This window comes from Galleria mellonella, unplaced genomic scaffold, assembly GCF_026898425.1.
Source record: "Galleria mellonella isolate WM207_F2 unplaced genomic scaffold, CSIRO_AGI_GalMel_v1 utg352, whole genome shotgun sequence".
In the NCBI taxonomy this organism is placed as follows: Eukaryota; Metazoa; Arthropoda; class Insecta; order Lepidoptera; family Pyralidae; genus Galleria; species Galleria mellonella.
Genome location: NW_026442084.1, coordinates 4741591 through 4768059, shown reverse-complemented (window position 1 = coordinate 4768059; position 26469 = coordinate 4741591). Strand labels below are relative to the sequence as shown.

Here is a 26469-nt window from a genome sequence, read left to right as displayed (position 1 = left end):
TGCAGGTATAATCTAGAATAGCGATTCCTAAAGTAGATTTTACAGAATATTTTTTGAATATTTCTGTAGAAAAATCACCAAAGTTTCGCAAAATTATTTATTTTTGACTGTTAAAAATATACAACAAAACTACACTTAAGCACACAAACATTAATTTGAAATAGTGCAAAGTATATAATGAACAGCACATATAACAGCATATAGCACAGCACACACGAATGCTGCATTTGTAATCATTTGATATGAGGTTTAAATAAATAAAAAGTATTTGGTAAGTATTCTGTCACCTTAAAAGTTTAAACTCCTGATCTAGAAGCTTAAGATAAAAATAACTATTATAAATCAATTTTATGATTATTGATGAATTATGTTAGATATTTTAAAATAGCTTACGGAAATGTACTTACCCGAAACATTATCTTGGTCTCTATCAAATTCGCTTTTAATTGAAAAATTTGTTGGTGTGTATGATTCTGTTGGTTCCTTCACAGAGCAGACGCTATCAACAGAGGCGCGTTCTTTCAATGAATAATCTTTGGCTTCCTCAAAAGACTTTTCTTGGTCCTCACTTTTAATAATTGGAGTGCCTCGCCCATGCTTATGCGTAGCTAATGCTGAGTATTGTGTTAAAATTGCTGGACAGTTGTTTCCTTGAGCACAATGGAAGTGAGATCTGAGTTGGTTTTTGAAGCAACTTTTACCGCCACACTGGTCATAAGACGAGTAGTAGTCGAAGCCTTCTAGCAAAGGTGCAACAGAGTGGCAGTCCCTCATGTGGGTCTCCATTATAATATGACTTTCGCCAACGAAACTGCAGTTAAAGCAGTGTAAATGAAGTCTGGTCATCCTTAACTGGCAGTTGGGGTACGACTGAGTACAAGAGTCAGGGCTTGTGAAAACTTCGAAGTGTTGGAATTTTATTCGCTGTAATAAATAGAAGAAGCATTAGAAGGGGAATATAGAAAAGATAAAAGTTAACTAGAAATTATCGAGGTAATTTTTAATGAAGAACTTAATTGTGTCGATCAAAATTACTATAACTGTGTACCCTTTTCAAAACAATATTATGCTTGTTACGAAGCAAAGTCTACTTTGAAGATTCTGTATTTTAAATTTAATGTGTCCATTAAATAATATGCCCTTTACTGATACATTTAATTCATTTTAAAATTAAAATAATATAATTACTAGTCAATATTAATTTTATTACAATTGGTGACAATAAAATAGAGCCGAACTCTACTGAGATATGAAGTATCTTGAAATTTAAAGTTTTTGATTTATGCCATTTAATTACAAGGATAAAAAATGTTTATATTTTTTTAGAAATTAGATAATCTCTCATTGCTCAATTAACAGCTAATAAAAATATAATATAATAATAACTTACCGGAAACTCCTCGAGCGTAGTTATAACAGGCGATTGAACTGCGGCCGGCATTTGATTGCTCTTTGGCAATTTGAACGATGTGAATATAGCCTGAGGGGTGACCTACAATGCGAATAATATTAATTAGAAAACTTTTGAATCTTTTTACAAGAAAGAAAGTAGTACAAACAACGACTGCTATTCGAAATTCAAAGGAGTCAAGAATGAATTTTTGGTAAGTTTATTTATAGACAATTTAAAATTCTCGGACAGTTATGTCCGACTTTTCCTTGATATAACAGTTATATTTCTATTCGAAGTATAAAATGTAATATTGTAAGTACATTTAAAGTAATTTACGTTTGTTTGTTTAAACTTTATTGTTATAAACAGAATACAATATTAGTAGTTGTAGATACACTACATTTAAACGTTACGAGGGATATTTTCGTGTCAACTTTGAGCAACATAAAGGAAAAATAAATGTCGGAATATGTACAAAATAAAATACTTTTTTTTTAATTTCACATACATATTCTACTTATACACATGAAGATACAAGTATATACATACAATATAGATATGTGACTATTATTTGCCTATATAAATATGTTTACCTTTTATGTAAAGAACATAGCAACAAAAGTAATAGGGTATCTAGTTTGTAACGAAGTATAAGTAATAAATAAGTTATTATTGATATTTGTAAGGAGTTATACTTTTGAACTTTAAAGTTATTTTTCTTTAAATTTAACATTTTTATGTATAAATCATATTTCATTAATTTTAAAAGTTCAGCTTGTACTTACATTATCAGTCCAGACTTCAACAACTCTATTCTTTGGTGGCCTTCCCCGTTTTCTACTAAACATTTCATCTAAGGAACTTGACGGGTTCACTTGTTGTGGAATTACATTAGGATTTGGGCCAAGATTTAATTGAGCTTGCAAATTCGGATTCAACTGAGATGTGAGACTTGGCGCCATTTGGGCTAACTGGGCCAAGTTTGGCGGCAGATTTGGTATATTGGGCACTTGACCGAGCTGAGCCGCCATGTTGGGGTGTAACTGAGCTGAAAGTTGTGGCGTGAAGTTCGGTGCGAATCTCGCCGCTAAGTTCGGTGACATAGGACTGAGTATTGCATGCTGACGGTGGTGTTCCAGACGTCTAAATGGATGCTCTTCTGAAGAGAGAATGACAGCACCGCAATTTTCCTGTAAGAAAGATAATATTTGAAGGAAGTAGCCATTTAAAGGAAGCTGGTCGCTTTGTTTATATTCTGTAATTATTATTTGGAAATAATGAAGAATTTATAATCGATTTTTACTTATAAGTATTGAGTGAATAGAAAGCAACTAGCTATATAAAAAGATAATGCTTATAATATCTTAAGAATAAATGATCCTAATGTATTTTTGGTTATTTTTATGATTTTTGTTAGTTATACCACTTCTATACGTACCCATGTGCAATGATAGTGCGTTATATCCCTAATATGCTGACAGGCTGAGTTTCCGCAGGGATTGCTTCGCGTGTACATCACAAAGTATGCTTCGGTCACTTGATTTTGTTGTTCGTGTTCCATTACATGCTTAACCATTGTTGTGTGGCAGCTATAAAAATTAATATTATTTTAATTCAGTTTGCTTTTATATTAATTTGTTTCTATTAAAAAAAAACTCATATATGAAAAAAATTCCATAATTCCATATTTGCTCAACATTAAAACACTTATTAATGAAATTATATAATTTATTGAATGTTGTATTGAATTTAATGAAATTATTTAATTTAAAATTAAATCATTGGCATTATGTTAACAGTGTTTTATTAGAGAAATTGGAAATTTTCCTAATAAAATCGGAGAAATGACCATATCTAATGTTAGGTCCCGCCGCCAATTATAAATTATATCATATTAGACAATTAGAATAAGAAGATATTTTTAAATGTATAAGTAATTTACCTGTGAGCCATTTTGCATCCATCAGCTAAGCAATGGTAGTGCTTATTGAAAGCGCTACATTTGCTGCACTTATCCTCGGCTTCTTTGCCGCCATTAAATGTTTCTATGTACTTTCGTGACACTTCTTCAACCAATGCTGCATTCTATAGAAATATTTTTAGTTTAATTACACCACTGAATTAGCGTGTAGATTTTTGGAACTAATGCTATTTGATTTGATATTTTATTACGATATTTGGTATTTCTACAAGGTTTTCATTTTATTAATTTTGTTCATTTCATTCATTTATTTATTTATTCTTTAATGACCACATTACAAAAAAAAATGTCTGGTACAAAAGGCGGACTTAATACTATATAGCATTCTCTCCCAGTCAACCTTTGGCAAAATAGAAATTTTATTATGCGGTGAAAAAATTACAACACATACAATGGAGAACTACTGCACGTTATGATTATATAAATATACATACATGAATACATTAAACAAATATTACATAAATAAATATTCATTCATCTTAACGAAAGCAGAGGTTATACTTACGAATGGATGTGCATAATCTGAATCCATCATAGGATTAGACATGTCATCTTCCACGTGTAAACTACCTCCAGGCGAGTATAGGCTAAGGTCTGCACCTTGCTGCATCAGAGCACTTTGAATCACTGATGTTGGAAGTCTGAAATGAATTAGATGGAAAAAAATTGTTAGAGAAAGAGTAGTTTTGCGAAGGGGTTACGACTGTCCTTAACGAGTTAGGAATACGACTTAAGGAGGAGGATATAAATAAAAACTATTTATTAATCTCTTTAAAGAAAGATACAATTACATAAAATAAGTAGAGAAAATATTACAAGAAGCAAGATTAAGAGGCTATAATTTTTGTTACCCTTTTATTTACTTATAACTTGTCTACAATGATGTTTATAAATATCAATATATAGATCAAAAGGTATGTATATTAAAATTATAGAATTTTACAAAAACAACGTAATGTAGAAGAGTTCTTTGGTAAACGAAAAAATATAAAAAGGGCAAGTGTAAAAAGGGACTGTAATAGAAATGTAGCTGTATAAGAATTATTGGCAGTAAATATGACCAAAATCCTTTCCGAGTACAACTGCTTGACAACTGTGAAAATATAGACAAGGTAATCAAAATATAGACAGCATAAAAAGAGAGGTATCAAAATGTTTTTCAAATATTTACCCAAAACTCATTTCCTGCTCCTTCCTTTCGTGCTTTCGTTTATGAGTGAAGATCTGGCTACTAGAATGCAGTACATAGTTGCAATGAGGCCGGATGCAGTGGATGTGATTGCATGTTCTACTGAATCGGCAGTCTCTGTATGGACAAGCTTCATTCTTCATGTATTTCTTGAAGCCGTCTTTCGAGAGGGCTTCATCTTTTATGTGGTAGGTTTTGTGTTTTTCTGAGGATAAAATTTTATTCAGATATTATTGCATCTAATCTAATCATTTAATATAATCTAATAATTTATTTTAGCTCAAAAGATATTTATTCATTGTTATGTGAAATTAGACAGCGAACTTCTGGAACAATGTAAAGTCATGCAGATTGTCATATATAATTTATTTAATAAAGTTTGTTTTAATAACTAATCTGTTTTAAAATCTAAGCTGAAAGAGCTTAATTTATTTGAAGTAGCAACCATGAGCTCTCATAGAAATAATAGAATTAAAACTGATTTATAAGAATACTAACCCATATCAGCCTTGTTTTTGAAAGTGTAGGTACAGCCAGGTCTTCGACAATGAAAGTGAGTCGTCCTCTGTCCAGCAAAGACACAGTGAGGGGCAGCGCAGGTTTCTGTTGCTCTGAACCTTTGGAAACCTTCTTGGAGGATAGCAGAGTCTTTTCGGTGGTAATTGGCGTGCATTTGTACATCTGATGTTGATATGTAAACCTAGAAAATATAATTACATTCGTTTTAGAGTATGATTAAAAAAGCGGAAGTGAATAGGAGTATATATCGGTGAGAGATTGGAATATTCTATAATGATTGGATATACTGTTTATTATCTGAAGTTGAGTTCAAAGGAAATTGGACGATAATGAATTAAGCAAAAGATGTACACAAAATTAGAGATAACTGACAGTCAGTTTTATCTGCTTATCTTGTACCAAGAACATAAAATGAAAATATAATAAAGTAAAAAAAAATTAGTTACCAGGAGATAAATAGAGATAGAGCAGTGGTAAAAGAAACTGAAGAAAGCTAATCTCACCAGAATTTGGTGGACAGAGCAAAGAAAGTAGAGAGACTGTAGTAATAGTAGTTAAGGGTAAGAGGATCTTTTTCGATATGAGAGGAGACCATATGAAAGTTAGTCCAGCTATACTCTCTCATATTCTACAACTTACTTACATAACTGATTTGTTAGGGTCGAGAAATAGGTCTAATGAAATGTCTTACTCCAACAGAAAAAACAAAATACCTTATCACAGCCTTCTTGTATGCAGTGGTAATGAGTTTGGCTTCTGTTATGCGGACAATCGCTGAATCGCTCTGAACAATCATCAAGTGGAGAATATCTCATGAAGCCGTGAGCTAGAGACTCGTCGCGTTTCTTGTGCCACTGAAAAAATATAATCAAAATAAATCTGGTAAGTAATTTTAACTATTCCATGATTTGAGTAAGTACGAGTAAAGATAGAAAATTGGAACTGATTAGTTAAATTTCATAATATGTAATATGGAGTTAGGATATTCTAAAGGTTACCTTGAAGTGTCTGATCATCTCTTCCTTCTTGCAGAACACCTGGCGGTGCAGTCCATGCAATGGAAATGCTCTCGGTAGCCCAGATCTTTGCAATATGACGAGCCACATTCCAGTGTTGAACTGTACCTGAGATATTAATTTAAAAATATGGTTTATGTTCAAGCTTGTATAGAATAAGGAAATAGTATCTAATGTCAAAATCAATCATTATTCATGTATACGTAAATATTAGTTGCAGAGTCTTGACTATTCTTTCAGACATGATATGTAGAATATTTTAATACAATTTTATGAAATGTAAACAAACGAATAATTGACATGAACATAAGACAGTATGCTTATGTTCAATAGTAGTATAAATCGAAAATCGATTTATTGATCGAATATTTCGATTTGTTACTAATTTCATTTGAAGAATATTTATATTATAGATCAGTGTAGGCTTGTCCATATTTACAACTTTTGTCTAATTCGTTTTAATCATATTCTCTGTATATTTTATTTATAAGCATACAATCATAATTAATCAACCATTTGATAGATATATAATTTATTTGCATTATTTACAGCACACAAATAACAACAGACAGATAGATATATCTAGAAAGCTAAAAGAATATGTGTACAAAAAAAGCAAAATACATAAAAGAAGTAACATTTTTTTTTCCATGTATAAGAAATACGATTACAATAATAGACCTATTCTTCTTACAATAACATTATAAATTAATACAAACGAGTATTAATAAAATATCTCTAAATTAGAATAGAATGAAATCGTCAAGTTTAACACTAGTTTTATAATGAACATGAAAGATACGAGTAACATGCAGTCAAACTGGCATCTGTACATGGTAATGTTAATACCAATTCCGGTTTCTAATTCGAAGCCCGCCGTGCACGAAATATGATAGATTATTTTGCATTAATTAATAGGCCTCATAAATCATAAGATTGTAATATGTGGACATTTTTCATCTGTATTTAGTTTTATGTTACATATTTTTAATAGATCTTTCATATAAATTGTTTTGAGGATTTTTTTTATCTACGAGTATTAGTATAGTTTTTTTTTTTCAACCATATTCAGGAAGTTATTTTTATTTATAATAAAATAAAATACTCATTACTAATGTTAGTAAAATAAATAGTAATTGTAAACAAACCTCTTGACGTATCTGGAGTAGTCAACTGTGGATTGAAGCGAATTCTTTCGAGCTTGGTCCAGTTGATTCAACGCCGATAATAAACCTGTAAAAAGTTGGAAACTATAGTGACTATTGTAAAATATATGTGAATAGTTAAGTAGGTGTATAAGACATAATTATTACTTGTCAATTTTCCCTTTCATCATTATCATCATCAACATATCAGTCGTTATCTATCCACTGTTAAACACTGCCTCCTCCATAAGACGGGTTTTGTCAGTAACTGCTGACGTCATTCTTGACAAGAGGGTGGGAATCGCAGTTAGGTTTTTTTTTAAGAGAGACGTTACTATCTATCCCTTAGGCAATAAGCTCCTTAGTCGCCTCTTATAACACCCACTGGATAAGAATGGGTGGTAGACCGGGACCATACGGCGAAATTTTTACTACATACGATATAAATTACTTATTTTACTAATATAATAAAATTGTAACTAGACAATATCGGGGGTGGGGGGGGGGGGGGGAGCGATTGTTAGTAATGAGATCCAACAGACCTATTACTAGCAATATACCCTAACAGGTCGACCTCCATGCGGTTCCCCTTGGAAACCATCGTGATGAATTTTTGATAAATTCATCACGATGGGCCAACTGACCTGCTTCATCTTCACCTATCATCCTTCACTGGTGCCCCGCCAGCGTATCCCGATAGCGTAGGTTATCATTCCATTTTCATCAATTAAAAAAATAACTAGACAATGTCTGTAGATAGAAGATATTTAAGAAAAATTGATGTGAAGGGCTTTAGTAGGAGTGTCTATGTCTATATGTTTGTTCCGCATCATGTAAAAATTACTGAACCGAATTACATGCTGTTTTCACTGTTGCTGAAGGTCCAACTTAAAACCTGGTGTATGTTTTATCTAAATAAATCATCTACAAGTGGTCCAATTCATTGGTTTTCTTACTTTTAAAATCCACGCGTACGAAGAAGCTACTAAAAAGTTAGTTAATAATACAAAGCAATGAGGCAAAAAAGAATTTGTAAAATCTAGGCCTGTAGCGAGGGAAAGGCAAGAATGTGTAATACATAATAAATACAACAATCCCACTAACGATACATTCAACAATGCCTATTCCATCAAACTTATTCTTTTGTTTGAAACAGCCAAATCACCTCCATGCATCATATTGAAATAACAATGTTTTGTTTTCATCATACAGAAAAATATTTAAAATCATATCCGTTGTAGTCAGTCCGGTCGAATCTCGCGCGTTTACGTTTTCGTCTGTATCCACTACGTTTTTTGGTTCGAAATGGACTTAAACGCGCCGGTTGAGCAATCGGCCCCTCCCCGTATCAAGTTTTGGAGTATCAAATAAATTATTATGGTAATTAATCAATGTTTTCTCCAAGTCACTGCGGAGCGTCTATTGTGAGTGATCGTTGACTACGATGTACATTGCATCACGAAAGTGTTTTTGTGATTCAACTCTTTTTTTAAGGATTTACTGGTTTTTGTTGATTTTCAAGCGTTTTGAATGAATCGGTTGTGGTCGCTTAAAAAGGTATAAGGATAAATTGCTCATTTGGCTTCGTAACGGTCATTTTAAAATGCTTTTGTTGGTTTACGAGATACAACGGTGTGAATGTTTTGTAATTTATTAACGTAATGTTAATTTTTGATTTACGCATATTGCTTTAAGCTGATGCTTTTATAAAATGTTCGAATTCGGTAGAAAATAAAAATGCGGCGCTGAATAAGAAAGAGGCTTTGGCTCATTCAATAGAGGTATACGAAACAAAAGGCACCGAGACACTTGTGCCTTCGCCTTTACATTAAAAAAAAAAACTCGTACAAAATCGTGTATGTACATCTTATTGTATTGAAAATACCGATTTATTCGTGCGCCGTTCCAATGATGCCGGTATATTTGTCAGTACATTCTGTCGAAACCACCTTAGCTTTTTACAGAAACGTTTTGAAAGACGAATTAATACCTATACTTATGTAGATTAGCGTCCACAACACAATGGATGTTAACATACTCTGATAATTTGGTGTTACATAAGTCGTGCATGAATAGATTGTAATAATAGGTAAGGGTTTAGTGAGAGTATTATTAATGAGTGTTCACTTGTTCTTCACATTTAATGGCTCACGATTTTTAAGAGATTGTGCGAAATATAATAAAGTATTGTTGGACGATTGTAGAATCGTTTTATTGCCTTTAATTTATAGATTTGAGATAGTGTGGAATGAGAGCACTTAGCGATTTGATTAACTGCTTTAATCGAGGCAACTAACGCAAAAATGGCTTGTGGATATTCACGAACGACGTAAAAGATCGACTCTGTGTTAGCTAATAGATAATTAATGAGGCGTAATTTAATATTTGTATTTTTTTTCGATACTTGAAAAAGTAGGCGGCCCACTTGATGGAACGTGATAACCGTCGCCTACAACCATGAGACATAAAGTCCATACTTTATAAAATACATTATTATGTTCATGGTACCTATTGTCTTATATATTTTATTTAAAAATGCATGAATAATTGAATGAATGGTTTATTTTCTTTTCACAAAGGGTAGTATAAAGTGACAACTTGAGATACAATTAGATATGTAAGATCAATTTTGTGAGAGACTGGTGCTTGCGTGAGGTTTTGAAGAACCTGTGATGGAGTGAACAATAAATAACTAAATTTTTTTTTTATATTTCCACCCTTCAAACCGTAAAACCAATTAAAAATAATTATAAGAAATTTAAGTACAAATAAGAACGTTAATTTCAATTATTTATTTTTTATATTTACCAATTAAGGGAGTTTGACAGTTTCCTAATTCGCTCCAATAGGAATTACACTTGTTTGCTATTCTAAGTTGTATAAATATATGTATATATATACAGCCACAGTTAGGCTTTGGTGATATCTTGAGAGGGACGCTGTTGGCCGTTGATCATTAAGTTCTCTTAGTCGCCTCTTACGACTCCCAAGAAAAGAAAGGGGTAGTCCATTCTATTATATATCGGGACCATACGGCAAGTTTACAAATCAGTATATCGGCTCATGACACCGTTAAGCAGAGTTAATGCCCGTGGAAGAGAAATCTGTTTTACTAACTTAATTTTTTTGAACGAAACAGGAAAAAAATCCCTTCGACGTGCTTGAGAATAATTAGAAGGCGCTCGAATAGATATCGATGTCAGGATACTGTGATTATATTTATACCTTTTAAACACTTTTAAATTATACTCAATTAAAGCTAATTTTCATCTTCGAAATTCCTCCATCTTGCCCAATAAGAACTTACTAGGAAAACAGTAGGATACGTGAGACAATATCCATATTGTTTATCATTTTTCTTTGGATTTTCTACACAATGAGTATACATTTTGACTTTTGTGTATTCCAGATAATTGCATTACTTTCTAACTTACTACGGTAACTATCTAAGGTGTTGTAAAACATTTTGATGGTCTGTATATTGTCTAAATATTGTAATTGACGTAGCTTAAATCCAAAGGACCTGAATGCCTGAGTGCATAATATAGTAATATAGTTTCTGAAACTTAGCCCTTCAAATATTAAAACACCTAAATCTCTCACCAGTGCTGCCTTCGGTATAACTGTTTCCTAAGTAGAAATTACGCTTCATGACCTTAAAAACCCTACTGAAGGTTACGAGTGAACATTTGGTGTCATTGAATACTAAGTTGTTCTTTTCAACCCACCCTGGTAGGCTTAATAAGGAAGTAAATTTTTCTTAATTTACAGTTGTCGAATATATATATATATATATATATATATATATATATATATATATATATATATATATATATATATACATTGCTTTTTAAGGCTTCCTAACACGAGTGTATTGTATATATGAAACTAATGACTAATTCACGATTAGAGATGGGAAATTGATGTTCTCAGTCAAGATCACCTATTTAACTACATAATTCGAAGTTGCCAGTGAAACAAATAATCAACAACGAATTCATCAATTATATTTTAACGTTAGTGGTTTAGATAAAATAAACTAATAAAAATATACTCACGACTTTTATTCTGGATGGTGTAATCTAAAACATTTTGTATACTATCGGTGAAATGTAGGCATATGGAGTAATAACTTCTCCAACGGTATACACGGCAAATGTTTCTGACTACCCCATCAGAGATTACAGCCGTGAAAAAAATCATGTTTGCTATAGTTAATATGTCAGTATAATAATTGAAGTGTTTCTAAATAGCTTTGAGTAATATTGACTTCTTGCTTATTACATAGTTTAAAGCAACGGAGCTATTTATAAACAAGATAGGGTGAAGAGAAACGAAACGTAAAAAATTAATGAAATGTAAGTAACAGAAACAAATTAGAATGCAAAAGTAAAATACACGACGATTCAATGCATTCATTGATAATAAAAACAATATACACAAAAATATAGGCGGTGCCTATAAATGTTTTAACGAAGTTTAGAATGGAAAAAAAGACAATGGATCCTAACCGGAGCCGGAATCAGATAATGGACGTAATACAAATTTATAATACGTTGGTGGTTTTTTAGGAAAATTTCGTAAGATATTGTGCCGGGCCATTCAGCCGAGACAATGGCTCTTCATAATGTTCTACATAATGGGTTTTTGAACTCAACCATCGGAACCACGCGTTGTGATCGACGAAAGTTCACCATCAACAGATTTATGAGTCACAAGTGAGGGTGTGACTTCCTTCAATAATCCACACAAACTAGCTTTTATCCACAACGTCGCGTGTATGGATTTTGGAACCACTTTTATTTATATCAAGATAAAACAAGAATACAATTTAAAAACTACATTCTATTTGATGTTGTCATTTTTATGTATTATTGGAACAAAATTACAGATGGACAAAATTATTGTTTTGACTTCTATTGCTCTTAATAAGACTTCGAATATCATTTTCCTTAAATATCTTCCATGTACGGACGTCGTCTAGTTACAATGTTTATATATTAGTAAAATACAAAGTCTTATATGGATTGATATCTGATTCTTTAAATATTATTATTTGAGTAATGAAAGCATGATGATTAATTCATCAACTTTTCCTTGTAATATACATTGCAAAAATGTCACAAATGACGTGACATTCTATGTCGTAGTCACACCTATAGATAGAAATTAGTCTATCATAAACTATATATTCATACACACATAATAAGAATTAGCTGCTCTGCTTCTTTGTATTTGACAAAGTTTTGCGAATTTATACCAAAATTTCAAAAATTATCAGGCGAATTAAATATTTTCGCAGGATACTTCTTTTTATAAAAGTAGAATATAATTTTATTTATTTATTTTTATTTATACTTTATTGTATACATTGATAATACATAAAAATAGGACAGAGATAATTAAATGAATCTTAATTATAAAAGAGTTCTATTGCAGCAAACTCAAAGTGGTGAAGAAGCATCAATCAGGCAAATTTAACATATTAATAATATAATAGTTACTAATAATATAAATGTGGAAGTGAGTTTGTTTATTACTTTATAGCGCTTTAAGAAGGTAACTATTATTAATGAATATGAATTTGGTATCGTATTATATGGGATGGAGAAAGATATAGTCTATTTTTCACCCCGGTTAGTAAACATATCTCGCTCATACGGACAAAGTTGCAGCTAAAAGGGTTTTTCTAATCCACGATAGAACAAACTTAATTGAGAAATTTTAATTAACACAGCAATTATAATCTACATTATAATAAATTAAATCAAAAATATTTAATATAAAGTAAATTCCGTTTGGAATTTTGTTATATTCACCATTATCTTTACGGAATCCATCAAACGAGATTAGAATGTCTATTTGAAACTCGAGTAGACGCTTTGGTCAATTACTCTTACCATCCTACTTCCGTTAACGGTTCTACTGGTTAATTCGTAGTACCTAAATTGGTTAAAGTAATACCAGACATGTTTGGGAATATTGTGATAAAATTAATTACCTTCTGTTAAATTTAAAAACACACAATTTGTATAATAGACTTTTTAACGTTACGATGATCATGGCTCTTTTTGTTGTTCATCTTTCAAAATGGAGTGATCGGTTAATGATGTTGTATGACGTTTATTTACGAGACAAAAATCTGTATTTAGCTGATGAATGTGAAGCTTATAAGACATAAGAATTAGCAAATTTTTAACCACAAATTAATATTATCTTTAATAATATTATGTTTGTTTGTTTGTTACCCCTTTAATGTCTTAACGGCTTAACGAATCGTAATGGACTTTAACATACAATTATAAATTATTTATTTCTTATTGCATTCCATAATATAATTAGTAGACAACATTTCAACCAATTAGAACATGACAGGCAGGTAAATTTATGCATTCCAGTCAAATTAATAAAAATGCGGGTAAAGCTAGTTTTAAAATATTTTTTTTCACAATATTCGATTAAGGTTATTGAAAAAAAAACAAAGAACCGAATTAAGAAATTTCTCCTTTTTTGAAGACAATTGAAAACAGAAGTATTTTAAAAAAGGAATTAAATTCCGGAATGAGTTTCGTCTTAAATTTGGATCGATTATATGACGATTATTTAAAAAAATAACCTTTTAAGTAAAATTATCGTTATTCTAAAATCTAATTCTAAGTACAGAACATTTCTGTTAGGAAAATGATATTAGTTAATTATTGATAGATAGATAGATAATTTATTTGCATTACTTACAGCACACAAATTACAACATACATATACAAAAAAAGCGAGATAACATAACTGAGAAAAAAAAATAATAATACACAAAATTAAATACAATTTTCGTTTGCCATAGCAATACATAGCTATTGCTATGTTAGTCAGGCGGTCTTTCAACCGACTTTAAAAAAGGGCAGGTACTTAATTTGCTTCTATTTTTTTGTTTCTTACCTTACAATTCTGTCATTTATGTATCGATTTGGCTAATCCTACTCTTATCTAAAATGATACAGTTCAGTAGTTTTAAAATTAAAATATGTATTTATGACACGATTAAAGTCATTGTTACGTGGAATAAAATCTTTTTCCTTTTTAATTTTTCTTCTCTGGCACTAATGTGTCTATTTTCCTAGTCGTCTCTCACAATATCCTGAGTATAAAATTAAGTGATGACACATAGCATGAATGTTCTTACATTGTCACCACACGGATGATTCTGTGTCATTGAATTGATGAACAGTACACCAGTATACAAACGGACAATAGTTTTTATATATATAGTCATTAGATTTATGACTTTTTTGCTTGTAACTGTTAAATGGTTAAATGAAACCAAGTTCACACGATCTCATTACGCCGGTGTTACGGCAGCGACAATTTATTTCAAGAGAATGCCATAATCCGCGTCTGGCATTTAGGAGCTTAAGGAAAACGTGTAAATGTCAGTATTATTGTATCTTTTGGACGGCACAAATTAAAGTTCTAATTGAAAGCAAAGCCATTTAGATTTAGATAACCTTATATGTGTTAAGGGTTCCATGAATATTGAAAGATTGAATTTTTATAATGCTTAGATTTTTTAATTTTTTTCTCAGATTGAATTCATTTTAATAAATAGACTATGTAGTTATCTACATTATATTAATTTCTATAGTTTTTGAATGATATTTATACATCTACATATACAGTAAAAATATGATTAATTAAACATGTGGTAATAGCATAGAAAGAGCCACCTTTTTTGTTCCAGTGGTTGTTGTAAGAAGCGACTAAGGGAACTTAATAGTCCAGGAATGGGCGGTTAGGTTTAGGAGATGTTTTAAGAGTAAGGATCTAAGCTAACTGCGGTTGCTACCCTGCTTGCTAAGTGTGGCAACTATTAGCAAAATCCCTTTTTTATGTCGAAGACCTAAGTTCAGCAGTGGATAGCAATCGGATGATATGACGATGATAATATGATTATTATTGATTAAGAATTGTTACTTTAATGATCTCAAATTATGATACAATTAAGATCGAGTCCATAAAAACTTAAACACTATTGTGTAAATGTTTATTTTTTCCAATATAAAGATGATATTGTTTTTTTTTTGTTGAAGTAACTTTAATATCCTATCATCGCGTCCACTATATAATCTCGAGAGCCCTGATATGAGACTATTAATCAACAATTTATCCAATTTATAAATCTGAACATCATAATACAAAGTTCAATAACTGCATCAATCTACTTTGTAGAGTCGTCTCCGGACTAAATTGACATTTACTCTGTGCAAGTATCTCTAAAATGTAAATGCGGTTACCACACACACCAATTCACATACGAGAACACATCGGATGTATTTGCTGTAACAAAACGTGTCATCACACAACTTTATACCCTATCTGAAGGTATTAAGGAAAATCTTGGATTCACCGACGACAAACATCACCAATCTTTGAACGAATAAGTCCAATATAACTTGATATATAATGCTGATTGCTTTATTAATGGTTTTTATTGAAATGAGGGTTCTGATCATGCTGGTATGTTCATTGTAGCATTGTAGGAGGCTGTGTCTGTTGAGGAGGTAATGAGGCGGAGCTATGGGTGTACGAAGATCTATCGACTTATTACACACATAAGTATCAACTCGTATTTACAGTTCCTTAGCTTATTAACAACCAATAAACTTGTTTTATTTATGAAAAAAGTTATAGATCATCTTCAGATGGAGTAACCAAATGTATAACATATTTGTACATGTACTTATAAAAAAATCTTGAATACGTTACGTTTATGGAAGTTCCTGCATATCTAATTGAGTTAAAATTGAATTTCATTCCTGATTTGTACGAAGACCGAAACGAGATGAATCATATTCCTTCCATTCCATATTCATTACTTCAATGTATGTGATGGCCATGATAGGTTTGCCGCCAAAATATATATTTATTCCAATAATAAACTTTAACACACTATAATAAGACTGAGAATCATGTAAACAATTTAGTTGATGGCATAAGTGAAGTTGTGGTATTCTACGTACTTTTTATTACAATATTTCGTTTTAAGATATACCGATAAGGTGCGACGTGTCTAGTTTTATTTTCCATCGATCGATTAGGCATTGTTGCTCCGAGATTGGAAATAAGTTTTAACGTTTTCCTGTACAGATAGTAATATGTGGTATTGTTATTTACATCAATAGCGTGAGATCTTTTGTTGTGCATATTTTTGAAGGCAATACCTTTTCTTGTTATTTACTCGTTTTATTTTGTAGATTTACGATAGCTGCGTTACTAGGTATTCCAAATATAATATAACACTTTTTGGTTCAATTTAATCTAACATATACAGACTTTAACTTGGAAGTTCCACAGGGTTTCGATTTCGGACCGCTACTTGTGTCTATTTTGTTAATACAACTCCAAGTTACTTTGTTTTCTATCGTTCTATTTACGGTAACGGTAAAATCATTCGTAACATAATCTCTGATAGCTTTAACTCGTCATTAGAGCGGTAATTATTCTCTTTGTGTACAGTGCAGTATGTAATGACTATTAATTACTCGCCAATATGATTTGAGACGTTTACACGGCACGGGCGGTCATAAACTTCGTCGGCGAATGAAAGAGCACAGATAATTATGAACGTACGCATGCGTAGATCAAATCGGAATCCATCGGTCGATAAGGGATCTAGATATGTTGCGCCGGCGATCGGTTTTGTTACGTGTACCGATGGCAACTGTACGCAAGATCTATGCGATGTCAATTGAAAAGGATACAATACAATTGAAACTCGTCCCGTCGAATACCTATAATTGGAATTCTGCGGAATTATAATGAAGCGTCGATCAAAACACTTAAAGAGTTGACGTTAATTAATAAGTTCGTACACAAAGATTAAGTACGAGCAATAGAGCGAATAATATTTGCTTGAACGTTATAATTCAATGATTAAGATAATTTATTTATACGTGTGAACAAAAAACAAACCATGTAATAGAGCGGGCGAGGTAAAACTGGTTGTATTTTCTTAGATTATCGTAGAACTACTAAAGTAATAATTATGTATAATAAAATTAAAACTTATACCAATAACAATTATGAAATATTATTTAAAACAGTTCATTTTTTTTATGTTTACAATATTGAACTTAAAACAATAATTGTTAAGAATTTTATCTTTATGATACAAATAAAAATTGTGAAGTAATTTGCATAAAACTGTGTACTTTATTTTAAAAGGTCTGAAATTGTAATGAGTATACAAAAAAAATAAGATCAAGAACTTTTTGAATTAGATCTATTGGCATTTGAATAACAATATTTGTCTAAAATACTTTTATTGCGGCTTTATATCGTGTGGTCTCCGCATAAATTAGACCACTCCTTCCTTTTCCGTGGATATCGTAAGAGGCAACTAAGGGAGGGCGAGGGATGGACAGAACCGTCCCTCTTAAAACATCTCCAAAGTCTAATTACGGTTGCCAATCCATCTGCTAAGCGTGGCAACTACTGGCAAAACTCTCCCAAGTGGGAGGCTTCTGTTCAACAATTGGCTGATATGATAGAGACGATGACCTTTTATTGATCATTCATAGTTGACAGTCCAAAACACTGACTTAATGTTAATTAACCCAGTCCACCTTAAGAATTTTTTTCTTTTTTTTATTACAATCAAAAATTATTCAATTAAAGTAAGAATTACAATCCTCTAATTTCTATCACGATAGACATTATCGCCTTCTTCCAATCGCCTATAAATCTTCTTTGTTCGGTCCCCGCCCCTGCCGGTGATTGGAGTAAATGATTCCGCATGATCTTGTTTGGTTTTTGCTCTGTTTACTTTGTCTCTTTGATGACTTTGTCGTTTTTTCTTTGTCGAACGTTTTAGTCTAATAGTATACTTCTCTTTATTAACGTATTAAGTTTAATATTATTTTTTATTACTTTTATTTTCTTCTATATGTACACTTGTTACTTATTTTGGACTGTCTGTGACTATATCTGTCTGTCTGTATGCATGGTTGCCTGATTGCGTTTTCATAAATTAACTATGTTTAATGGAATTCATATTTCATTATATTAGCTTTTAACTGTCCACTGCAAGAAAGGCCTTACCCATAAAGGAGGATTAGTCAGTAGTTGCCACGCTTGACAGGTGAATTGGCAAGCGCAGTTAGACTTTGATGATGTTTTAAGATGGATGCTGTCATCTTATTTTATCAATAAGTTGGTTAAGTTCCCTTAGTCGTCTACGACACTTACGGGAAGGGAAGAGGTGGCTCGTTCTACGCTGGGACCACATGGCAAATAATTAGGATGCAGTGTGTTAAATATATGTATATGTTATGGCAACCCCACCTGCGCTATCGGAATACGCTGGCGGAGCACCAGAGAGAGATGATAGGTGAAAATGAAAGATGGTCAGTTAGTCCATTGCAACGAATTCTTATGGAAAAACCACGATAGTTTCCAAGAGGATCCATGTGGAGGTTTTTTTTGAATGGTAATGGAATGCCCCGCCTGCGCTATCGGCATACACTCTCGGGGCACCAGTGAGAGATGATTGGTGAGGATTAAAAGGTCATCAGTTAGCCTGTTGTGATGAATTCAACGATAAATTAGTCACGATGGATTCCAGGGGGTACCGCGTGGGGGTCGACCACCCCCGCCATATGGAGGTCGTCCTCGTAGTGTATTTAACCTTATTACTAACAATCCCTTTCCCCCTAATATTATTATATTAATATTCATATTTGTGTAAGGAAAGGCAAATTCGTGTATAAATTGCATAACAACAAAACATATTGACGTCACACGGTTTATAATTTAAATTATTATTTATGAGTTCCGGATAATAGTTATGCTAAATATTAAAATTCAAATGTCTATCCGTATGTAACCGCAAATCACTGGAACCACGTACGAAATATAAAATCTGCATTAACATTCAAGCAGTAGCGAATTGTTAGACGTCTACTGTGTGCTTATAACGCGTAAATAATCGATTCTTGACGTAATTTAATCATAAATCGACATTTGACAGCCCTATTGTTTATTTTTTTTATCAATTCCAAACAAGGAGAAGTATATTACCTTCTCCTTTTTAGATTCCTTATAATAATAATATCGATTTATCTGCCCTGTGATGAAAACATCGATAATAAATGGAATTAGGTAACCTGTGTTATGTCACTTTTTAATCGAATTTAAAAAGGAAATATTTTGTTTGCGACTTATAACTCCATCGAACCTAAACCGATTTGGAAAATTCTTTTTTTTATCTTAAAGAATATACTTATAAATTGGTCCTATCGAAGTTTTATCACAATAGGTTTAGTAGTTTAATTTTAGATCAAAATTACTAATTTTGTCATAATTGAAGTAAGTTTTTTTTTATTAAATCAAGTTTTTTGTTCAGACAAAATATGTGTATCTTATTAGCAACTAGTTGTATTCCACGGTTGCATTTTTTTTTATACAACTTAGAATGGCAAACAAGCTGACGGCCCATCTGATGGAAAGTGGTAACCGTTGCCTATAGACATGAGCAATACCATGGACATTACAGAGTATACTGTTTCGCCCATGATACCCCCCATGCGTTGCTATTCCTGAAGACTCAGGTGTTATTTCTCTGTACTCTGTAAATTCACGCCATATCCCATCCTTCAAACCGAAACACAGCCATGCAAACACAACTGCTTCACGGTTGAAACACGAATGGGACAGAGGTACCCAAGCAATCGACTTTTGTACAAAGTCTACCTCTGGTAAAAATCCGAGTGAAACAGTACACAAAGTTATACTATGTGCTAAGTCAGAATATATCTTACAAAATTTCACTAAAAGCTGTTTAGTAGTTTTTGTGTGAAAAAGTAACATACATTCCTCTATACATCCTTAAAAACTTTCTCATTTATAGTATTGATAAGACTAGTTGACTAGACAAACGTCCTTCTGCAAAAAAATATTTGACGTCAACATTTGTTTCTTCCCGTGTGGTCCCGGTATAGAATAGGACACCCCTTCCTTGCCCGTGGGTATCGTAAAATGTGGCTTAGGGAAGGCAAGGGATGGGCAGTAATGTCCCTCTTAAAACATCTGTAAAGCCTAATTGTGGTTGACAATCCGCCTGCCAAGCGTGGCAACTACTGGTGAAATACCCCTAGGGGAGGGTTATGTACAGCAGTGGACAGTGGGAGCAGTTAAAAGCTGATTTTATGATATGATAATGATTTGTTTGTAACGTTTGAACAAGCAGTTAGTAACAATTTGTGTGAGAACAAGAAAAACGCTTTCAATTTTTTCTGCATAACATCCTTCTTAGGACCTCAATAAATATTAAAATAACTATGAATTTATTAAAAATTTGAAAAAAAAACCCTGACACAAACGAACCTATAAAAAGACCTGATGCCATTGAAACACCTAAACTTGTAAACTAAGAACCATCTCGATAACGTTAGCATTCAAACAAAAAAAAACGCGTCATAATCGGTCCGATTGCTAAGGAGGTACGATATCACAGACAGACACGTCAAACTTATAATACGTCTCTTTTTGGGTCGAAGGCTAAAAAGTATCCGCATTGGTCCAGTCGTTCTCGAGTTTTACGCTTAGGATCACATTTAGGGATATGTTTTTATTTACATAGATTATTTTCATTGCTTTTGTACATTAAACGTAACATATAAAATATTTTGAAACTACCCACAATCATATTATAATTTTATTACCAATATTACGGACATTTATGAAGAAGGTACGGCGGGCCAGTTCATCGCCATCCGCGTGGTTATAACGTAAAAAGCGCTATCCACTTCATATAATGCATTATAATTTTATACAAAGATACAAACTGCAAGCCAAATGAATATGCAAAAGGGCTTCGCTTGTATTACGATTGAGTTATTGTGATCGGACGGCGGTGTGTGCGTGTCCTTATACGCACTACATAGGTCTATACGTAGCGGCTGCGCGCGCATGCATGCGATCGGTCTATGTGTGTGCGTGCAGTTTTTAGTGTGCGTGGTGCGCACACGCATCCGAAGAAATGCATATTTTATGACGTCTGCTCACATTCTGCGCGGTGCCACAAAGAAATTATACGCGCATTAAATCCATGGAGGTGTGATTTTTTTAATTCTTTTCTCGACGCCTTATATAGGTGTTCTTATGTTAGATGTATGCACAATGTTGGATTTATGCGCTTCACGGTAAAGTTTAGCTCTGTAATAGTAAATTAATGGTAAACAATGACCGAGTAAACTATAACATACACTCTATATATATTCAAAAATGAGTTGCTGTTCGTTAGGCCCGCTAAAACTCAAAAACGGCTTGACCAATGTATATGTATAATATTTTTAAGTTTGATTTAAAAGAAAAAAAAAACTAGTCGGAAAAACAATAAAGTTCTGCTGAAAAATAAAAAATATTTGATACATTAATTTTGTATGGGAATCGTTACTTCGGGTTATTTTTGATAGATGGCGTTGTATGTGATACGAGGTTTATCAAGTCATTAAGTATAGGCCAAAATTCCTTTTTATTTGCGACTACGCTCGAGTAACCTAAATAATGTCTCGGTCCCGTGGGATAAATAATGATAGAAAATCGATTAACTGGGATAAGTAGCCTATGACCTTCTCAATCTTATATAGTATATGTATACCAAACTTGACGATAAGTTTTTTTTTGATGGGTGAAAATAGTATGGTAACCCCGCCTGCGCTAACAGGATACGCTGGCGGAGCACCAGTGAAGGGTAATAGATGAGAATGAAAAAAAAAAGGGCAATTAGCCCATCATGATGAATTCATCAGGAATTAACCACGATAGTTTCCAGGGAGAACCGCGAGGAGATCGACCTGGTTGGGTATATTGCTAGCAATGGGATTCTCAGTCTCCATTGCTAACAATCCCTTTCCCCTCTGACGATTAGTTAAGCTTACTTCCATATTTATAACACTAGTAAGGAAGTAAGGGTTTTAATTTAAATTTTATCATCGTCATATCAGCTGTTATCTGGACACTGCTGGTAGAGTATGGTAGATAGATAGATAGATAGATAATTTATTTGCATTACTTACTTACAGCACACAAATTACAACATACATATACAAAAAAAATGGTAGGGTATAAATTTAAATTTAATTAATAATAACTTAAGATATTAATCCATAAAAAAATTATCGATTTAAATCGTGGTAAAGCTAGTCATTTTCATTTACTTAGTATATTTTTTCAGATAAAAAAAATATTCTTCCGAATCGGTTTATAACTGACGGAATTATGTGGTAACACACATGAAAAAATACCACCGGATTGAGAACCTTCTTCTTTGAAGTCGATTGAAAATAGTCGATCCTGTGTAAATGGAAATGCAGGAATGGCAACGCATGGGGGGTATCATGGGCAACATATATGAGCAGTACCATGGACATAACAGTATAATCTGTTATGTCCATGGTACTGTTCATGTCTATAGGCGACGGTTACCACTTTCCATCAGGTGGGCCGTCAGCTTGTTTGCCATTTTAAGTTGTATAAAAAAGTTGTATAAAAAAAAACTAAGCAGGATATAAAAATAAAAAATAAAAATGGAAGCGACTCCATTATATTCGTTGTCCCGTCCCAGAGCGGGGGATACGCGAGCCGGGGTCTAAGTTAATTAACAAAAGACTGTTGATGCGAACAGAGCACGGTCGTCTGTTCGATTCCCCGATAGTTTAGATTGCAACGGATGCGTGCGTCTTGTTGTCTCGATGTACTTCGTTACAGCGTATAGAAGACGTTTGAGTCAATTTTATTAGTTGCTAGTGATCCACCGCGACTTCGCATGAGTAGATTTCATCATCATCGTTATATCAGTCTTTAACTGTCCACTGTTTAATATAGGCAGGTTTTGCTAGTAGTTGCCACGCTTGGTAACGGCAGTTAGCCATTAGAGGTATTTGAGGAACATCGTTACTCATCCCTCGCCCTCCTTTAGTTGCCTAAGGGAGTACGTAATATTTGAATTTAAAATGTAATATCATATATCTATGAGTACAATTAAATATTGTATTGGAGCATCTATCGACTTCGCTCGCGTGATCTGGGGATCTACTATGAAATAAAATTCTGTATTTTAAATTCAATTTCATGTTTTTGTTCATATCAAAATCGGCCCAGTGAATGGAGCTTAACATTTCGACATAAATCCTACCATAAAAGTTCACATCAACGATATTTTAATATTTATTTTAAAGGTATGTATCATGTAATTTTACAATAAAATTTGTATTTCGTTCGGCCCCGAAATTTTGGAAAACATTTCATGGTAGACCCTTAGGATAAAAAATAGCTTGACCATACCTAACATTACAGATATGTCTTATTTTATGACAATTAATTGAGATGTTAGGGCGCTAGGAGGTGACAAACAAACTCACATTAACATTCATAATATTAGAATCAATTCTTTAATTAAAACTAGCTTTAAACCGCTACTTTGTCCGCGTGACCGGGATGTGGACGCTGACTGGAATAAAAGATAGCCTGCGTCTTTTTTCCCTCCCGTATAGTACCTGTATATCAAATTTCATAGTGATTGGTTAAGCCGTTAGGGCGTGAAGAGGTAACAAACAAACAAACTCACTTTCAGGGGGGAGGGAAAGGGATTGTTAATATTGCGGTCGAATAGCCCCATTACTAGCAATATGTCAGGTCGACCTCCACGTGGTTTCCCCTGGAAACCATTGTGGTCAATTCTAATTGAATTCATCAGGATGGGCTATCTGACCTGCTTTCATCCTCATCAATCATCTATCACTGGTGCCCCGCCAATGGATACCGATAGCACAGACAAGGTTACTATATCATTATCACCCATTAAAAGAACTCACTTTCAGTAAAAACTATATTATGAAATATAAAACAATACGTATTTAAAAAACAAATTAGACCCAAATACAGAAAATATACAAAAAAACGTACTAAATTGGTCCAACCGAGCATCGAACCACAGTCCTGATTAAAACAAACCAAACTACAAACGGGAGAGAAATAAGTGTTCAGTTAACAAGATAACTAAACGTTAAGAATGGTAAGAGATCTCGATACACACCGACTAATCAAAGGAACGCCGACAAAGTTGGTTAAAAATATAGTTATTTTATAACTTACATCTAAATTATTCCAAATCCATATAAGAATAAAGTCGTGTTGTAAACATGGCGAAACCAAATCTAATTAAAGTACAACAAGCTAATCGAATAATTAATCGATTAATATACTCGTATCGAGTCTGCCTACCAAATTATAACACTCCTTACTGAGTCTTTTTTGTTTATGTAGCGCGATATGATGTTAGGATTTATGGTTCCGTACATAATGTTATTAATTTTTAATATTTACCTTAACTAGCCGTGTAGTTCCAGTATAGAATAAGCCACTTCATCCTATTCCGTGGGTGTCGCAAGACTAAGGGAGGATGAGGGATGGGCAGTAGCGTCCCTCTTAAAACATCTCTTAAGCCTGTCTGCGGTTGCCGCCTACCAAACGTGGCAACTATTGGCAAAAGCCTCCAAGGGGGAGTCTTATGTTCAGCAGTGGCCTTGGTTTGAAAGGTTCTTGAGTGGCGACCCCGTAGAGGTAAATGCAGTGTAGGACTACCCCCACTAGATGGAGTTACGACCTCAAATATATTGCAGGCAGTCAGTGGATGCAGGTGGTTCAGGATCGTTCCTTATGGCGTCTATGGGGGACATAGGCGTCCAGCAATGAACAGATAATAACTGAGATGATAATATTAATAACGTATCTTTGAACGTTCTTATATTACAAACAAGAACCCTAATTAATACAAAACGTTATTTAAAAATACGTAATCTTATATGAAATTGATAAATATTCACAAACACGCCATAAACAACGTTAACATAGAAGGAGCCGAATTTTTTAATTACTATAATTAAAAGATTTTTTTAAATAAATTATATCTTTATCGCCCGAGGATCACACGGTCTTCTAGAAAGAGAGGCGAGTATTATTTTTATAGTGTTAGAGTGAGACAAAAGTTGAAAAATGAGATAATCGATGATTTTATCTAACAATCGATATGTCATTCTGGATAAATTTATTTGGCACGTTATGTTTCTGTGGATATGTCCAAATTTAGGTTTTGTTTTTGATTTATCTTAATATAATAAAATGGTAACTAGATGTCTATATGGAAGATATTTAAGAAAAAATATTATGAGGGTTCTTAACAAGATAAATAGAAGTTAAAATAGTAATTTTTAAAATTATTTTCTGTCTGTCAGTCTGTATGTTTGTTCAGGCAGCATAAAGGAACTACCAACCACTGAATTGTGAGTTGTACTCACATTTCAATAGTTGGTATTTCTTGGTTGGTTGCTATCAGTGTAACTGAATAATTTTAACAGACTTCAAAAAGAAGTATATTTTTGAGGTTTGTCACCTCAATTCCTTCGGTTATAAATCGATTTTGAATTTTTTTTTTACTTGAAAAGATATACTTACATATTGGCCTCATAGGAATTTTATCAACAACGGTTCAGTAGTTCAGTTTTAAAATTAAAATAACCAGTATTGCCACAGTTGAAACCGATTGTTTTTTGTGTAACACAATTATAAATTATTTTCGACATATTCTATAGATGAGATAAAAAAATATTGACGACGTATCCATAATATTCTTATGAATACTTTTACGTTCAATTACAATACAATACAATTGTAGTTTACAAACTAACAATAGAAAGTCTGTCATATATCACTATATATATCGAAGCTATCTTCATTATATAAATATAACATGTATTCATAGAAAATGGATATACACTTACTTGATTCAAATTATTATTATTATTTCAGTCGTTAACCATTCACTGTTGAATATAAGCTTTCCCTATAAGAGTTTTGCCATTTGCACATAAAGCAACTCGATTCAAATAAACAGATAAAATAAAAAAGTACTAAATTTAGAAATAGTTAAAGATTCTTATGATATGCTAGCTTTTTGCCCGCTGCTTCGTATGCGTGGATTTCAAAAATAGGATAACCAATTAAATAGTTCAATTTCTAAATGGCGTATCAAGATTAAACATATACCAGATTTTATGTTACACCTTCAGGAATATAACTGTGAAACCGCATCCAAATTGGTGCAGTAAATTTTGCGTAATACCGGAGCAAACATATAGATAAACAAATAGACTATGTTCGTTTGTAAGATTTTATTG

The 26469-nt window shown here is 32.7% G+C and overlaps 1 protein-coding gene across 1 annotated transcript in view; it reads right to left on the bottom strand.

Moving 5' to 3' along the window:
• LOC113519405 (uncharacterized) overlaps window positions 1-26469 on the bottom strand; it is a 126876-nt gene that overhangs the window by 10023 nt on the left and 90384 nt on the right. Inside the window, 12 exon segments of the mRNA XM_052897006.1 lie at window positions 408-924; window positions 1391-1492; window positions 2179-2583; window positions 2832-2982; window positions 3336-3478; window positions 3880-4015; window positions 4546-4768; window positions 5062-5263; window positions 5796-5936; window positions 6081-6118; window positions 6121-6206; window positions 7247-7331. Of these exon segments, the coding sequence (XP_052752966.1) occupies window positions 408-924; window positions 1391-1492; window positions 2179-2583; window positions 2832-2982; window positions 3336-3478; window positions 3880-4015; window positions 4546-4768; window positions 5062-5263; window positions 5796-5936; window positions 6081-6118; window positions 6121-6206; window positions 7247-7331 (2229 nt within the window).